The 15931-nt window shown below is 37.4% G+C and overlaps 1 protein-coding gene across 1 annotated transcript in view; it reads right to left on the bottom strand.

Annotated features, from left to right (window-relative positions):
• Positions 1-15314, bottom strand: part of LEO1 (LEO1 homolog, Paf1/RNA polymerase II complex component) — a 58823-nt gene extending 43509 nt beyond the window's left edge. The window contains exon 1 of the mRNA XM_074234671.1: positions 15114-15314. Within this exon, the coding sequence (XP_074090772.1) occupies positions 15114-15171 (58 nt within the window). The 5' untranslated portion in view covers positions 15172-15314. The remainder of the gene's footprint in view (positions 1-15113) is intronic.
• Between the last annotated feature and the right edge of the window lie 617 nt (positions 15315-15931).

The raw sequence follows: 15931 nt of genomic DNA, 5'->3' as shown, positions 1-15931 counted from the left end.
TGCAAAAAACCTAAAAAAAAAAAAAAATCATGAGAGACAGGATTTCAGAAAAGATTGGAAAGACCTACATCAATTAATGTTGAGTGAAATCAGCAGGACATCATACACATTAGCAACAGCATAGGATCATGATCAACCATGATGGACTAGTTCATTTCCACAGTAAAATAATCAAAGACAGTTTCAAAAGACGTGATGGAAAATACCATCCATATCAAGAGCTTCAAGGAACTATGGAGTTTGAATGAAGACTAAAGCTTATTATCTTCAATTTTTAAAAGCTTATGTATTATCTTTCTTTCTCTCTCTAATGTTTTCTTTATTCTGTTTGGATCTGATTCTTCTCTCATAACATGTTCAATATTGACCTATGTTTAGTATGGTTATAAACAACAGCTTATATCAATCAGATTGCTTTCTGTCAGAGGAGATGGAAAGGAGGAAGGGAGGGAGGGAGAAAAAACTGTAAAACTCAAAACCTTGTAAAAAAATTGGTAAAAACTACCACTGCATGTAGTTGGAAAAAAAATAATTTTTTAATTAAAAAATAAAAAATTATCTTTTATTAAAATGTTTTAATATTATTAACAAAAATGCATTATTTCCATTTACCTAAGAAAGAATTATTTGATTGAGAATAGAAAAGGCCAGATGCACATAAATGGGAATAAACTCAATTCTTATTAAATCCTTTAGACTGCACTTCACCTTCATTTTTACTGCCACCTCCATGACTGTTAGATCCAAGAAAGAACTAAGGCAAGAGTTCCTAATCTGGGGCTCATGAACTTTCTTCTCATTAACTATTCATTACCAGCAGATTGGTCACTAAACGAATTATTTGGCAGGGACGTAATAAATATAAAATGATTCTTAGTGAAACACTGACAAGCAGGACAGCTTTGAAAGCAATATGTTGCATGAATATGTGTGTATATATATTATATATATATATATATATATTTCAAAAGCAAGTTGTATATAAGAGAATTTTATTTCCATACATAACCCGTTTTTTTTCTATTCTATTTGCATAAGGAAATTCTGTTCAACTTTTTAAATTCAGAGTAAAAAATATATAAAAATTTAAAAAGAAATAGTTCTCAGTCCAGTAGGGTATTGTAGTAACTACAACTGAGTAGAGTGCTAAGAATCACATGACTTCTAAGTTATTTAAATATATTTAACTGCTCATACTTCAAAACTGAAACCTCTGTCCAATAACATATTTGTTAATTGACTGACCAAACTGAAATATCAATATTGAAAATGTTACAATAAATATAAAAAGTTGAAATTAAATAAGACTAGCCCATAGGTTTAGAGAGTTCACTAAAGTACTGTACTATGATTAGTGGGATTACTTCATTCTGACCCAAAGAAATTAAAAATACATACTGTTTTTCAAGGGGATACTTAAAGTGATCACTATAGAAGTTATCACTTTGCCATCACTACACCAAAAAAGTCATATTAAATATAACTTGCAGTTTATATACCAATAACAAGATGATAAAAACAGAGTAATTCTATGTGAACTTTATCAACAAATTTTTATTTAGCACCTACTATGTAAAAGGAACTGTGCAAGACAGGTTTGAACTTAAAGAAGGAGCAAGACTGCTTCCATGAAATAGAAAAGAAAGAGGAGCACATTTGTGGCATGGGAAATGATCAGTACAAAGGATGAGAAATGGAATGTTATATAAACAAAGAGAAAGCCAGACTGATCAGATTCTAATGTAGGAAAGAAAGTAAAGTATAATATGGTTCGAATGGTATAGCACTTTTTTTTAAGGTTTTTGCAAGGCAATGGGGTTAAGTGACTTGCCCAAAGTCACACATCTAGGTAATTAGTAAGTGTCTGAAGTCAAATTTGAACTCAGAACCTCCTGACTCCAGGGCCAGTGCTCTCTCTATTCACTGCACCACCTAGCTGCCATATGTATAGCACTTTAAAGTCAAAATAAAGAGTTTGAATTTTATCCTTAAAGAAAAAAGCTATTGGAGTTTGAGTAGAATATGGTCAGAGCTATATTTAAGAAAAATCACTTTGGGGGGGTACCTAGGTGGCGCAGTGGATGGAGCACCAGTCCTGGAGTCAGGAAGAGCTAAATTCAAATCCAGTCTCAGACACATAATAATTATCTGGGTGTGGGACCTTGGTCAAGTCTCTTAACCCTTGTAAAACCTTTAAAAAAAAGAAAAGAAAAATCACTTTGGTGGCTATGTGGATGATGTACTAGAATGGTAAAAGAATTGAGACAGAGACTAATTTGAATGCCAATGTAACAGACAAGGGAAAGAAATGATAGTTTATGTACGCCCTAACAGCAACATGGGGGCGATGATCGACCTTGATGGACTTGCTCATTCCATCAGTGCAACGATCAGGCACAATTTCGGGGTATCTGCAATGGAGAATACCATCTGTATCCAGAGAAAGAACCGTGGAGTTTGAACAAAGTTCAAGGACTATTCCCTTTAATTTAGAAAAAAAAAAAACAAAAACCTGATATCTTTTTGTCTGATCTTATACTTTTTGTTTCTTCCTTAAGGATATGACTTCTCTCTCCTCACACTCAATTTGGATCAATGTACAACATGGAAACAAAGTAAAGACTGACCATTGCTTTCTGGGGCGGGGGGAGTAAGATTGGGGGAAAAATTGTAAAACGCAAATAAAATCTTTAATAAAAGAAAAAATAAAAAAGAAATGATACAGTTTAGTTGGTGATTTTATGAGTAGAGAAGCAAAAGAGTGTAAAAGATGCTGTATAAGCAGATATGGCATGATATGGCAAATGAAAAAAAGGAGGTGAGGAAGAGAATGGATTTAGATAATACCAAAGCTCTGGGAGATTGTAGAAATGGTAGTACCATCAATAGAAAGAGGAACAATTACAACTGGAGGAATAAGCCTGAAGAGGAAAAATTGTGAGTTTCATTTTGGATCTGCTGAATTAGAGATATCTCCATGATATTCAGCCTGAAATGTCCAAAAGGCAATAGGGGAAGAAATGCAGGAGCTCAAGGGTGAGACTGGGGCTTCTATATAGAGATCTATATAAATCTACATTTTTATAGAAATCTGCACAGAGATAACTAAACTCAAAAGGAGATAATAATGTTACCAAGTTATAGAATGTAGAGAAAAGAGAGAGAGCTTTGGGGAATGCCTTAAGTTAAGGGGTATGAATGAAACAGCAAGAGGTGAAAAGACAGGGAAGGGGAAAAAAACTAGCAAAAGAAGCCTCAAGAAACTGAGAGGAGAATATCCAGGACAGAGTTGTCAACAGTGTCGAATACAGTGAAGATGATAAAAGACAATTATATAAGGTAACTTCGACTGAACAATGGGGTCAAAAGCTACACTGCAAAGGAATGAAGAATAAAATGAGAGGAAATAGAGACAGTAAATGCTTTTCCTAGGAGTTTGGCTGAGTAAATGAGTGGATGGATAAATAAAGTATTTAATCACCATGTTTGAAGTATTGTACTAAGCTGAATTTCAAAACTGAAAAAATGGACCTTCCTCTCAAGGAACTCACATTCTATTGGGGGAATGTCATGTTGGAAGGTTTCAACTGCAAGTAAGATGGAAAGGGTCCAGTCCTTAGGGTTCAGCTGCAAAGCAGGTGGTAATACCTCTGGTTTAATATAATTTCTGTTGAGAAAATAGTCTCAATTTCTGATGTTGAATCATTTGACTGTGCCAAGGAATTTGAAGACAAAAATTTTGAGGTCTTAAAAAGATCCGATTGCAGGAACAATTATAAAGCTATTCCCAACATCATCCCAGGATGATGACTGCAAACACTGCCTTAGAAGCACTGCTATACCAAAGGGTCTTGAGTTCAGTGTTTTGAACCATCTCAAAGTCTGAGGGCAAATGTTGACCAAGATTATGGTGGTGATGGTTTAATTTGTCTGAATGAAAAAGAAAATTTTTTTTAAAAAATTTTAAAAAATTTAAAAAAAAAAAGAATGAGAAAGACTAGGGGCAGCTAGGTGGCGCCGTGGATAGAGCACCAGCTCTGGAGTCAGGAGTACCTGAGTTCAAATCCGACCTCAGACACTTAATAATTACCTAGTTGTGTGGCCTTGGGCAAGCCACTTAATCCCAATGCCTTGCAAAAAAAAAAAAAAAAAAGAATGAGAAAGACTAGGGACAGCTAGGTGGTACAGTTTTAGAGCACTGGCCCTGGAGTCTAGAAGTCTGGAAGACCTGAGTTCAAATTTGACTTCAGATACTTGATACTTACTGGGTGACCTTAGGGAAGTCACTTAACTCCACCGTCTCAAAAAAAAAAATATGACTGGCCTCTTCCACCTATATTATTCAGGAAGGATAATGTGACAGGGGCTGTTGGAGATCTTACTACATCTGCCTTCTCAACTTTCAGAGCCTACTGACGATAATCTGTTACTTATATGTAGCTGTGCAAAAATCCAATCCTTGGCTCCTGACCTCTTAGACAAAAATAAAACTGGACTGCTGGGTATATTTTAGAGGGTGATAGAATCAGAGTCCATATGTAATAGTATGCCATATATAATAATGGCTTCCAGCATCTTGTTCATCAAGTAGGTGGATAACTGCCAGAATTTAGTGGCTGTCAGATTTCTATAAAGGAATTGCCTACAGAAAACAATTGGAAGAGTGATTATTGACCTTTCAGCTGTGTACTTTGACTAAAAATAAAGACTCCTCCCTGGCTATTCTCAATTAGAGATAGTAATGAACCAAGACTATTTTCTATTAATAACTAAAATGAAACTGTTAAATATCAGAATATTGATATTGGAATGATTGACCTTATTTATAGTTCTGCCACCCATAATGACATTCTGTAAATGTCATTCTTTTATGTCACTTGTTGGTCTACAAGAAGTATTTCTATTGTACATGTTAAAAAAGCAAAATTGGAATGATTGCTCAAGTTCCTTTTAATATGATTCTATAAGAGAACATGACTATAATGAACATTTTTTTATTTGAGAAAAATGGTTGGATGTTACACAAGTACTCATAGAAATTGTATTTGTATCTAGTAATATTTTAAACATGTTTTCCCTGGCCAACTCAATTTATACTAAGTTTTATCTGAAACTTACTATATTTTCCAACTTTATGAATCAATCTATACAAAATATATAGGGAAACTGCTAAGACTGTATCTAGGAGTGTTATGAGATAAGTACTGTTTTAAGATCCCATTACAAAAACAAATATGAATTCTTACAGATTTTCTCAGTTAAAAGTAAGAAATTATCAGGAAAGTTTACTAGGGCATTTCCCCTTGAAATCTGGACTTATGTCTTAAGCTTTTATTCAAATACTTGTTGCTATAGAAAAAAATAACATTTAAAAGATGAAGTGAATTAATTAGAACAATTATGAAATGGTATTCCTGTTTCATTGATTGGGATGTCAAATTTTTAATAATGAAATTTTCATTGCCAGAAATGCTTTTTTTTTGGGGGGGGAACAAGTTGATCAGGTGTCTTTTAAATGTCTAAAGATACATAATTGGTATATGCAGGTATTGAGCTGTATCAGATTCACTAATTTAATAATCTCCATTCTTAAAAATATTTGATACAAATTACTCTCACACTGAACAAAATAATAACAGCAGTTATTTTAAAATGACAAATTATGAAAGTTAAGAGGGCAGTTATTTTTATGGGTCTTCAAAGAGAAGGCAAAAAATCATAATCACATACAATTAAAACTTCTTTATTTCATCTGGAATTCAGTTAGTTTCAAAGTAGAGTTCAAAACTTATGAAACAATTATTTTAAGTGGGAACAATTATTTTAAGTGGGTTTCTTGTGTTGGCAGGTTGCAGTGTTAAGCTGAACTAATGATAAGTGTTGATACACTGATATATTTGTTTACTTCAATTTGAAAGAATACAGAGGGGAGGACAGCTAAAATCACCACAGAAAATATAATTTGAGTTTATTAAACCTAAAAAGTCAAAAATCTTTATATATCACCCAAAATCCAATGCCTTTCTAACATTAATATTTTCCTCACGAAGAAAGTTGAAAGATGTTGAGAAACATCACAAAAATGAAATTGACTCTTATCTTGAAAGGACTAATGTTATTATGCACGTGGGAGACATTTTCTGAATCAGTTGGCAATGTGCAGTGAAACCAACTATATTGGTGTCAATTTTTGCCTTTGCTCAAAAGAAAGGATAAAAATGAGAAAACGATTATCTTGAGTGCAATTACAACAACTTGAAAATGGCTTACTTAACTGGAAGACTCTTTTTTTTAATAGGAAATGAATAAGAGTAACTGCTATTGCCACCACTTCTTATAGAAGTTAAATCTGTTGAAAATGATCATCACAACAAAGATGCCAAGAAAGGCCAGAAAGTGCTTCATCCAGCCAATATCTCTTCACTCTTCATCTCCTATCTCCTTCTGATAAATTTCAGTGAGAGAAATGCTGTGTTAAGTCACCAGTCTCACTTTCTATTCCAGAGCCATATGGATCCAGTGACCAGATATGAATCAGGATGACTGGAAATGTTTCCCTTTAGCTGTTATTGATTTTATTTCTTCAACATCTCTTGCTCATTTATTTCCTCTCCATTCAGTCACCATCTTAGGCTTCAGGCCTTTATTAGATCTTATCTGAACTACTGCAACAGCAAACCAAATAAAATCCCTTCCCTTTTTCTAATCCATCCTCCAAAGCTAGAGTGCCAAGAAGATCTGAATTCAAATTTGACCTAGCTGTGTAACCCTGGCCAAGTAACTTCATGTTGCTAGCCTCAGTTTTCTCATCTGTAAAATGAGCTAGAAAAGGAAATGGCAAACCACTCCTGTTATCTTTGTCAAGAAAACCCCAAATGGGGTCATAAAGAGTCAGATATGACTGAAATGACTGAATAACAACAACATGACAACTGCCTACTCAAGAAATTTCACTGTTTCTCCACTGGCTTTAGAATAAATTCAGATAGGGAAGCTAGGTGGCTTACTGGATAAAGCACCAGTCCTGGAGTCAGGAGGATATGATTTCAAATTTGATCTGAGATACTTAATAATTACCTAGTTGTGTGACCTATCTAAATAAATATATTATTCCCCATCATATACTCTATGTTCCAACCAAATTAGTCCACCTAGGTAGTCCCCATACATGATCTATCAGCTCCTATTTCTATACCTTTTCACAATTCTGCCCTCATTCCTGGAATTATTTCCCTGCTTTTCTCTACTTCTTGAAATGCCTTGATCATGGCAAGAGTCAGTTCAAGTAATAGTTCCTACAAAATGCCTTTCCTAATGCTCCTTTGCTCATATCAAAAAGTTGTTTAGGGGCAGCTAGGTGGCGCAGTGGATAGAGCACCGACCCTGGAGTCAGGAGCACCCAAGTTCAAATCCGGTCTCAGACATTTAATAATTGCCTAGTTGTGTGGCCTTGGGCAAGCCACTTAACCCCATTGCCTTGCAAAAACTAAAAAAAAAAAAAGTTATTTACATTGATCTTGTATGTATTTTATATGGATTTATTCACCTCTTTCCCCCAATGAAATGTGAGTTCCACAAGAGGAGGAACTATTTCAATTTTGTTTTGTATCTATCTTTAGTTGCTTGGCACAAGGTCTGGCACAAAGCGAATGCTTAATAAATGTTGATTAATTGACTAAACTGAATATTTGCCAAGCAGAATGCCATACTGCAAAGGCAAAACGGCATAAAATACCAGCTCATTTACAAAACATTACTCAGGAGAATCACAAAGTCCAAAGAATTGCCTCACAGTCAGTAGAGGAAGGAACCTGCAGAAAACCTTGAATTATCCCAAGATCATTTATAGATGAACCTGGAAGAATAAATTAATTCAAAATGTTAATTTTTTTCAAGTTTTTTTATAGTAATCCATTCTTATTATCAACAACCCTAGATGCTAAAAGCTCAGTTCTTATGAGCTACAATGAGGAATTAGAAATGGCAACTCAAGGAAAATGAGAATAACAGATGGACCTAACCAAATGCACTCAGAAAAAATTTGTGCCAACCAAATTTTTCTTTTTTTTCTTTCTTTTAGGTTTTTTTTTTTGGCAAGGCAAATGGGGTTAAGTGGCTTGCCCAAGGCCACACAGCTACGTAATTATTAAGTGTTTGAGACCAGATTTGAACCCGGCTACTCCTGACTCCAGGCCTGGTGCTTTATCCACTATGCCACCTAGCTGCCCCACCAACCAAATTTTTAAAAAGCACTCAATGATACATTTTTTTTTTTGCAAGGCAATGGAGTTAAGTGGCTTGCCCAAGACCACACGGCTAGGTCATTATTAAATGTCTGAGGCCAGATTTGAACTCAGGTACTCCTGACTCCAAGGCCAGTGCTACTGTGCCACCTAGCCACCCCCAATGATACATTTTCAAGAGCCAAAAGGAAACATTTCAAAAGAAAGAAAAGATAATGGATCGTACTATAACCAATCAATCAATAAGTATTTATTGAGTGTCTACTATGAATTGGAGAGTATGAATATAAAAGTAGAAAAGCCTTGGCCATTATGGAGCTCAAGGTTCACTAAGGAAGGTAATGAGCAAACATTCTTACCAAGAAGTATGTAGAAAATATATCCAAAGTGATTTGATTAGTGGGCACTAACAACTTGGGGGATAAGGAAAAGTCTTCTGAAGGTCAGAGATCAACTGATTCTGAAGAGAGCCTGGAGTTGCAAAGGGCAGAGGTAAGGGAAGAAAGCATTGCAAGCATGGGAGATGGCCTATGCAAAGCCAAGCAATGAAATGATCTAAGCAGATAACAAGTAGTAGGCCAGTTTAGCAGAAGCACTGAGTGTGTGAGAAGTAGTAATATGTAATGAGTTTAGAAAGATAGGCTGAAGTCAATGTACAAAAAGCTTTAAACCCTAAACAGAGAAATTTGTCTATTATCTTACAGTCAAGCATGAGTCACTGAAACTTCCTAAACAAAGAGGGTCTTTGAGATACCAATATAACAGCTGTGTGGAAATAGAGAGAAAATGGAAGAAACTAGATGCAAGATCATTAATTAGGTATTATTGCAATAGTTTTGGCAAAAGATGCTGATGACCCTAAGTATGGCAGCTACATGACCAGAAGCTCAATTGTCAAATGATAAGGCCTAGTCTATTGTAGCTGTGGAATGAGTAGCAAAAATGATGATGTCCTTAGTTTTCTTTTTTTTTTTTGCAAGGCAAATGGGGTTAAGTGGCTTGCCCAAGGCCACACAGCTAGATAATTATTAAGTGTCTGAGGCTGGATTTGAACCCAGGTCCTCCTGACTCCAGGGGCGGTGCTTTATCCACTGCGCCACCAAGCTGCCCCTGTCCTTAGTTTTCAAAGAAGACATAACTTCAGGGAGATAATGCCATGACAAGCACGAGAATTGGACTAAATGAGGGGGTATCATACTAAGTCACCTCACTTTCTCCTCTAAGTCATCTGGATCCAGTAGCCAAATATGAATCATGATGATTGGAGATAAGTCTTGGAAGTGAGACAATCAGGGTTAAATGATTTGTCCAAGATCATACAGCTACTAAGTGTCTGAGGCTGGATTTGAACTCAGGTCCTCTTGACTTCAGGGACAGCATGCTACCCATTGAACCACCTAGCTGATCTGAGTATAAAATTAGGGATGGATGTAAGATAAACTGAAGAGATGAAATCAATTAAAAAAGGGACTGAGAAACAACAGAAACTATACTCTCTTTGCCTATTTGCTCATCTTCATAAAATGAGAATATTAATGGATATCAATCATGAGATTATTAACATAGAAAAAAAAAGGTTGAAGAAAATACCAACCAGATGAGTTTAAATTATGGGTAAGGCAAGAGGTAGCTGAAAAAAATAGTTTGAAAAAACCAACAATACTGACAAGGGGAAAAAAGGGAAAGTTTCTTAAGGGTCAGATGTTTCAAAAAACTTAAAAAAATGTATGGGGAAATGAAAGCAAGAAGAGATTGCTAAGGATAAATACAAAACCATGACATAATCTGTTAAGAATAGTATCAGAAATGTTAATGCTCCAAAAATTGCGATTTCTAAGGAATGCTGAGGACACTAAAATAGGGTTTTTTTTAAAGCTACATTGAACTGATCGAGAATGAAATAAGCAGAGCTAAGAAAACAATATACTCTGACAATATAGAGGCACACATAAAACAATCAAAAGTGAATGCAACAAGACCATAAAAAACAATCATATCTTCAAAGAAGAAACAAGAGGATACCACTCAATCCACACTTTTGTAGAGATGAGAGGCCCACAGTTGTTATACATTGTACCTTTTCTGAATTTTCCAACTGACTTATATTGTTGAACTTTTCTTCTTTTATTTTGTCTTGAAAAAGTACTATTTGTTATATAAGATGGCCATCTGGGAGACATAGTAGAAGAGATACTTGGAGAAAATCATAACAAGAAAAAAATAAAAGACATCAGTAAAAAAGCTATATTAATTTAAAAAAGGCAATTTAAAGAAGGCTAGGACTGCTATTCACAGGGGATAGGTTGATGAGAACCAACAACTAAGAAGATAGAGCTGCTTGGTTCTGACTTATTTTGCTTCTATTTTTCTCTACCAAGGAGAATGATATTTGAACTAAAAAAAATTGCCAATAAGAAGTCAATACCCAAGATAAGAAATACACTAAAAGAATATCCAGCTACCCTTGATGAGTTCATGTCATCAAACCCATTTGAACAACATCCAAGAGAACCAAAAGAGATAGTTGAAAATCCTGCAGATTGAGCTTAACTGAGTTTGGAGAAGAGAGGTGCTAAAAAGATGGAAAAAGCTAAGTTGTCCAAATAGTCAAAAAAAAAAAAAAGGTGAAAAAGGAGTTTAAAACTATCAGCTAGTAAACCTGACTGTAACACTAAACAAAATTCTAAAACATGTTAAGATATGATTGTCAGCATCTATAAAGTGAAGTGGTGACTAAAAAGGGTCAATATGGCTCCCTAACAAGTTACCGTGTTCAATCAGTTTTCCCTCTTAAAAAGCAGACAGAATCTTATTGACCAGAAAGTCAAAGCAATGGTTTTTCCAGTAGCAATGTAAAGTTATGAGAATAGGAATACAAGGAAAGCTGAGTCATAGAACTGACACTTTCAAATGATGGTTCTGGAGAAAATTTTTGAGAGTCCCTTGGACAGCAAAGAGATCAAATCAATCAATCCTTAGAGAAATTAATTCACTTTATTCACTGGAAGGTCTAGCATTGAAGCTTAAATACATTATCCACATAACAGAAGACCAGACTCACTAGAAAAGACCCTGATATTGGGAAAGACTGAAGGCAAAAAAAAAAAAAAAAAAAGAGAGAGAGATGGCAGATGATGAGATGGTGTCCTGGACTGTATCATGGAAACCACAAACATGAATTTGTAACAGACTTCCCAATTAGTGGATGATAAAAGGGCCTGGTGTGCTTTGGTCCACAGGTCCACAAAGTCAGACACGACTAAACAACAACAAAAAAGGATAGTTCCCTGGCCATGGTGATCAGGAAGATGATATGAAGAAAAAAAGCCAAAATTAAAATAATATTTACCAAAAAAATCCAGGTCATGTCATCAGTTTTTTTGACAAGGTTAATTAGACTGGCAGAATAGGGGAATGCCAAAGATGCACTCTGCCGAGATTTTGACAGCATCTCTCATGTTATTCTTATGGATAAGTTAAAGAGTTTTGGGCTAAATAGTAGTATAATTAAGCAGTTCCGTAACAGTTTGAATAGTCTGACTGATAGAAATCATTAAGAACTCAATGTCAACTTAGAAGGAAGTCTCTAACCTAGACCAGGGCTGTCCAAAACGCAGCCTGAGGGCCCCATGGGTCCAGCAGTGCTATTTTATGCTAGCCCCCTCTGAATTTACTAAATGCTTTAGTAAAGGAAGCTGAGTTACCTCAGAGCTCTCACTAAAATGGCAAATCAAAATATATTATCTAATGTTTCAATAAAAACTTTTAAAAGTCAGGTTGGACAGCCTTGGTCTAGATTATGGGAACCTGTGCTTGGCCCAGTATTGCTTAATGTTTCTAACAATTACTTGGATAAAGGAATTGGTGACATGTTTGTCAAATTTACAAATGTCACAAAGCTGGCACAGCTAACACAATGAAAGATAATCAAGACTCAAAAGGACACTAGTAGACCAAAACCAAATAAAAAAAGAAGAGGACAAAATTTCATAGCAATAAATATAACCAACTATACAATTATAAGACAAGGAAGGTATTGCTATTCAGCAACAGTTTATTTGAAAAATAGCTAGAAGTTTTATTGAACTAAAAGCTCAACAATAGTCAACAAAGAGACAGAAATAGGCTTGATGTAAGGAAAAACGTTCTAGTAATTGGAGCTAATCAAATAGAATAGGTGGCTTCAAGAAGTTCACTCTCACTAGAGATCTTCAAGCAGAGATTTGGATAATCCCGGGTTTAATATGTCGTACAAGGAGAATGTTGGTGCATGATTTTTTTAATCACAGACGATTGTGCACTCAATGTAGACACTGAAACAGAGATACAACAAAGTATGGATCAATTCTTTGCCATTTATGCTAATTTTGGCCTAAAATTAACACCAAGAAAACAGCCAGCACCATACCACCCACATTTAGAACCACCAGTTACAACAAATGGAGAAGTTTTGAATACTGTGGAAAAGTTACTTTATCTTGGGAGTATATTTTACAAAAATGTACAGAAAGATGACAATGTAACTCACTTATTGCCATGTTTGGGTGGTTCAGAAAGAAATTATGGTTTAAAAAAAAAGTATTAGGCTGCCTACTAAAGTACAAGTCTACAGAGTATTTGTGCTGACCTCATTGTTAAATGCCTGTGAAACTTGGACAGTATACCAGTGCCATTCCAGGAAACTGAATTGTTTCCATTTGAATTGTCTTAGATTTTGAAATTTGGTTGACCAGATAAGGTACCAGATATTGAGGTCCTTTCTCAAGCAGAACTGCCAAGAAATCAAACTCTACTGCAGAGAGTGTAACTCGGATGGACTGAACACATTGTTCAAAAGCCAAATGTTTGTATGCCTAAGAGATTATTTTATAGAGAACTCACACAAGGCAAGTTCTCACATGGAGATCAGAAGAAGTAGTACAAAGACATTCTTGAGGTCTCTCTGAAGAATTCTGAAATTAATTGCATGACATGGGAGACATTGGCAATGGTCTGCCCAGCATGGCTTGCTTGCATAAAAGAAGGTGCTGTGACAGAGATACAAAAGAAACTTGAGATGCACAGATTTACAGACATTTCTCCTGCAGGTGTTCAGGTGGATTATTTGTGCCTGACACGTGTCTTACAAGTTTATACTGGTCTGACCAGCCACAGTCAAACTCAGAGTACCTTGACTTCAACACAGTGATGCTATTTCAGTCCTCTTTGAGAACTAAGGACAACAACTAACCATGTTATACAAAGGATTCTTGTCCAGGTATGTGTTAGACCAAATAACTTCTAAGATACTATTATTCTTTGATAAAGATCAGAAAGTCATTTGCACAACTATAATTGAAATCAAAAGTGTGGAGAGAAAAATCAGAAGGGCACACCAAAGGTGAAGGGGTGGCACTGAATTTAAGGGGCAGGAATAAAGAAATGAACTAGCAAGGGAGATATAGAGAATGAAAAGTCAGAAAAATAAGATAAGAATCAAGAATCAAGTCATAGAAGTCATAGAAGGTAAGGGAAGGCATCTTTAGAAGGAAGGAGTAGCCAGGATTGTTATATGCTGCAGAAAGAACAAGGAGAACAAGGACCAAGAATAAGTCACCTCACAAGAGCAGTCCTATCCCTACACATTTTTATCCCCTTATTCTATCAACCAGTGATTTTCTTCCCACCTAAGCACAGATCTCACACAAAAAAACCTCCTGATAGACTCCACTGACTTAGGCAACCAATCAATCTTTATTAAAACACCCTCTGTACCAGGCAACATGCTGGGGACTACAAAAACACTATCACCCCCAATCTCATGTTTTATGTGTTTATGTATTTAATAAGAAAATAACGGGGCAGCTAGGTGACACAGTAGATTAAGCGCCAGCCCTGGAGTCAGGAGTCCCTGAGTTCAAATCCGGTCTCAGACACTTAATAAATGACCTAGCTGTGTGGCCTTGGGCAAGCCACTTAAACCCCACTTGCCTTGCAAAAACATTAATAATAATAATAATAAATAATAATAATAATGAAATAACAAGTACACATCTAAGTAAATATACAATGAAACATAAGTGGAGGCTGAGGGAGACATTAACAACTCAGATTATCAGAAATTATCTTGTAGATGCAACCTAAGCTGATCTTTGAAGGAAACTGAGAATTCTACAAAGCTTAAAAAAAAAAAGAGGAAATGAATTCCAGGCCTAGTGATCAGAAATGGAAAGGCCATATTTGAGCTAGATCGGGAATCATGAAAGGGAGAAACAATTAAGTTTGAAAGATTAGAACTGAGATTCCAGAGACAACTCTATATAGTCCGAGACTAGTCAGTAACAGTTTGACATCTCTAACTCATTTCAAAAAGCCTTTTTCCCTAAAGTGTTTGCCTTTTACAGTGCTTAGCAATTGCTTTAATCTATACTCATTGAATAGAAGGGGGAAAAAAAGGTAGTATTATTTAATCCTATAGGCAAGCAGGAGAGCCTAGGGCTTTTTCAGCAGAGGAGTGCCATGACTAAACCCAAGCTTTAGGCAGCTACGAGGAGTGAAGGGAGCCGGGCCGAGGAGGCGCATGACAGCAGAAACCCTCGCCCGCCACAGCCAAGGCCGGCCGCCCCCTTCTCTCGCTCCGGACCCCACAACCCGGGCACTCCAGGGCGCATGCCGCGGGCACGGCGGGGCCCTCACTCGTTCCCGCTACCCGGGCCCCGGGCCCCCCGGCCGGCAAGGCTGGCCGCCCCCTTCCCCCGCCGTTAGGAGCCGAGGCAGGACCCTGGGGATGGCGCGGGAGCGGCCCGGGGGCCCCCCCGGACACGGCGCACCGGAGGCCCCGAGCCGCCCCCCGGCCCTCCGCGCCTCCCGAAGCTTCCTCCCCAGCCCGACCTTTGCGCTCCATGTCGCTTTCCACGTCGCTCCCGAACAGGTCCTCCATGTCCGCCATCCCGGGGCCCAAGCAGCCGGCGCCTGGCGTTCTTTACGGCACGGAACCGGCGCGCCTCACGATACTGTCGCAAAAGGGCGAGGGGAGAGACGACCAAAGAGAGGAACGGAGCGCATCGGCCCCTCCTCCCTCCTGCCCCGCCGCCCGCGCCGGCTCCGCCCTTTGTCTCCCGGAATGGAAGGACAGGAAGAGGCGGGACGGGGGCCGGCGAGGGGGCGGGGCTCCGTCGGGGCGGGGCTCCGTCGGGGGCGGGGCCAGCGTGGGCTGCCCTAGTTGGCGAGAGCTGGGGGGAATAAACGAGGTCACAGTGAAGCCCTGCCAAGTTGGAAGCCTTTGTTCCTTGTTTTATGGAGTTTCCCCCCCCTCCTGGAAAAGCTACTCAATATTGTTGCGTTGTACTGATATACTTTTCATTTAGAACTTCGATTCTTATGAGTCCTTTTGTAAAAGCTGATTTTTAAAACGACTATATTTTTATTTGAGACTTTTAGCCCATTGGGTTAGTTCAGGGAGTAATTAAGGTCAAGGATAGGCGGGGCATCCTGGATATGCGAAATTAGGCTTGCCAGATTTTTTAGTCTGGAGATGTAGGGCAAATTCCAGAGTGGAGAGAGGAGGAGTCTGGGCCTGGCTGCTTCTCTCTGACTGTTCAAATAAATACAAAATGATTATTTTCCAAACAGTTCTTGCAGTGGATCTCAATAGTTTAATTTTAAGTGTCTTCGTCTCCTCTCCCCAATCTAATATTTTTTCCCCTTAG

This window comes from Macrotis lagotis, chromosome 4 (genome assembly GCF_037893015.1).
Source record: "Macrotis lagotis isolate mMagLag1 chromosome 4, bilby.v1.9.chrom.fasta, whole genome shotgun sequence".
Classification (NCBI taxonomy): domain Eukaryota; kingdom Metazoa; phylum Chordata; class Mammalia; order Peramelemorphia; family Peramelidae; genus Macrotis; species Macrotis lagotis.
Note: the sequence above shows the minus strand (reverse complement) of the source record. Positions and strands in the feature narration are given on the sequence as shown.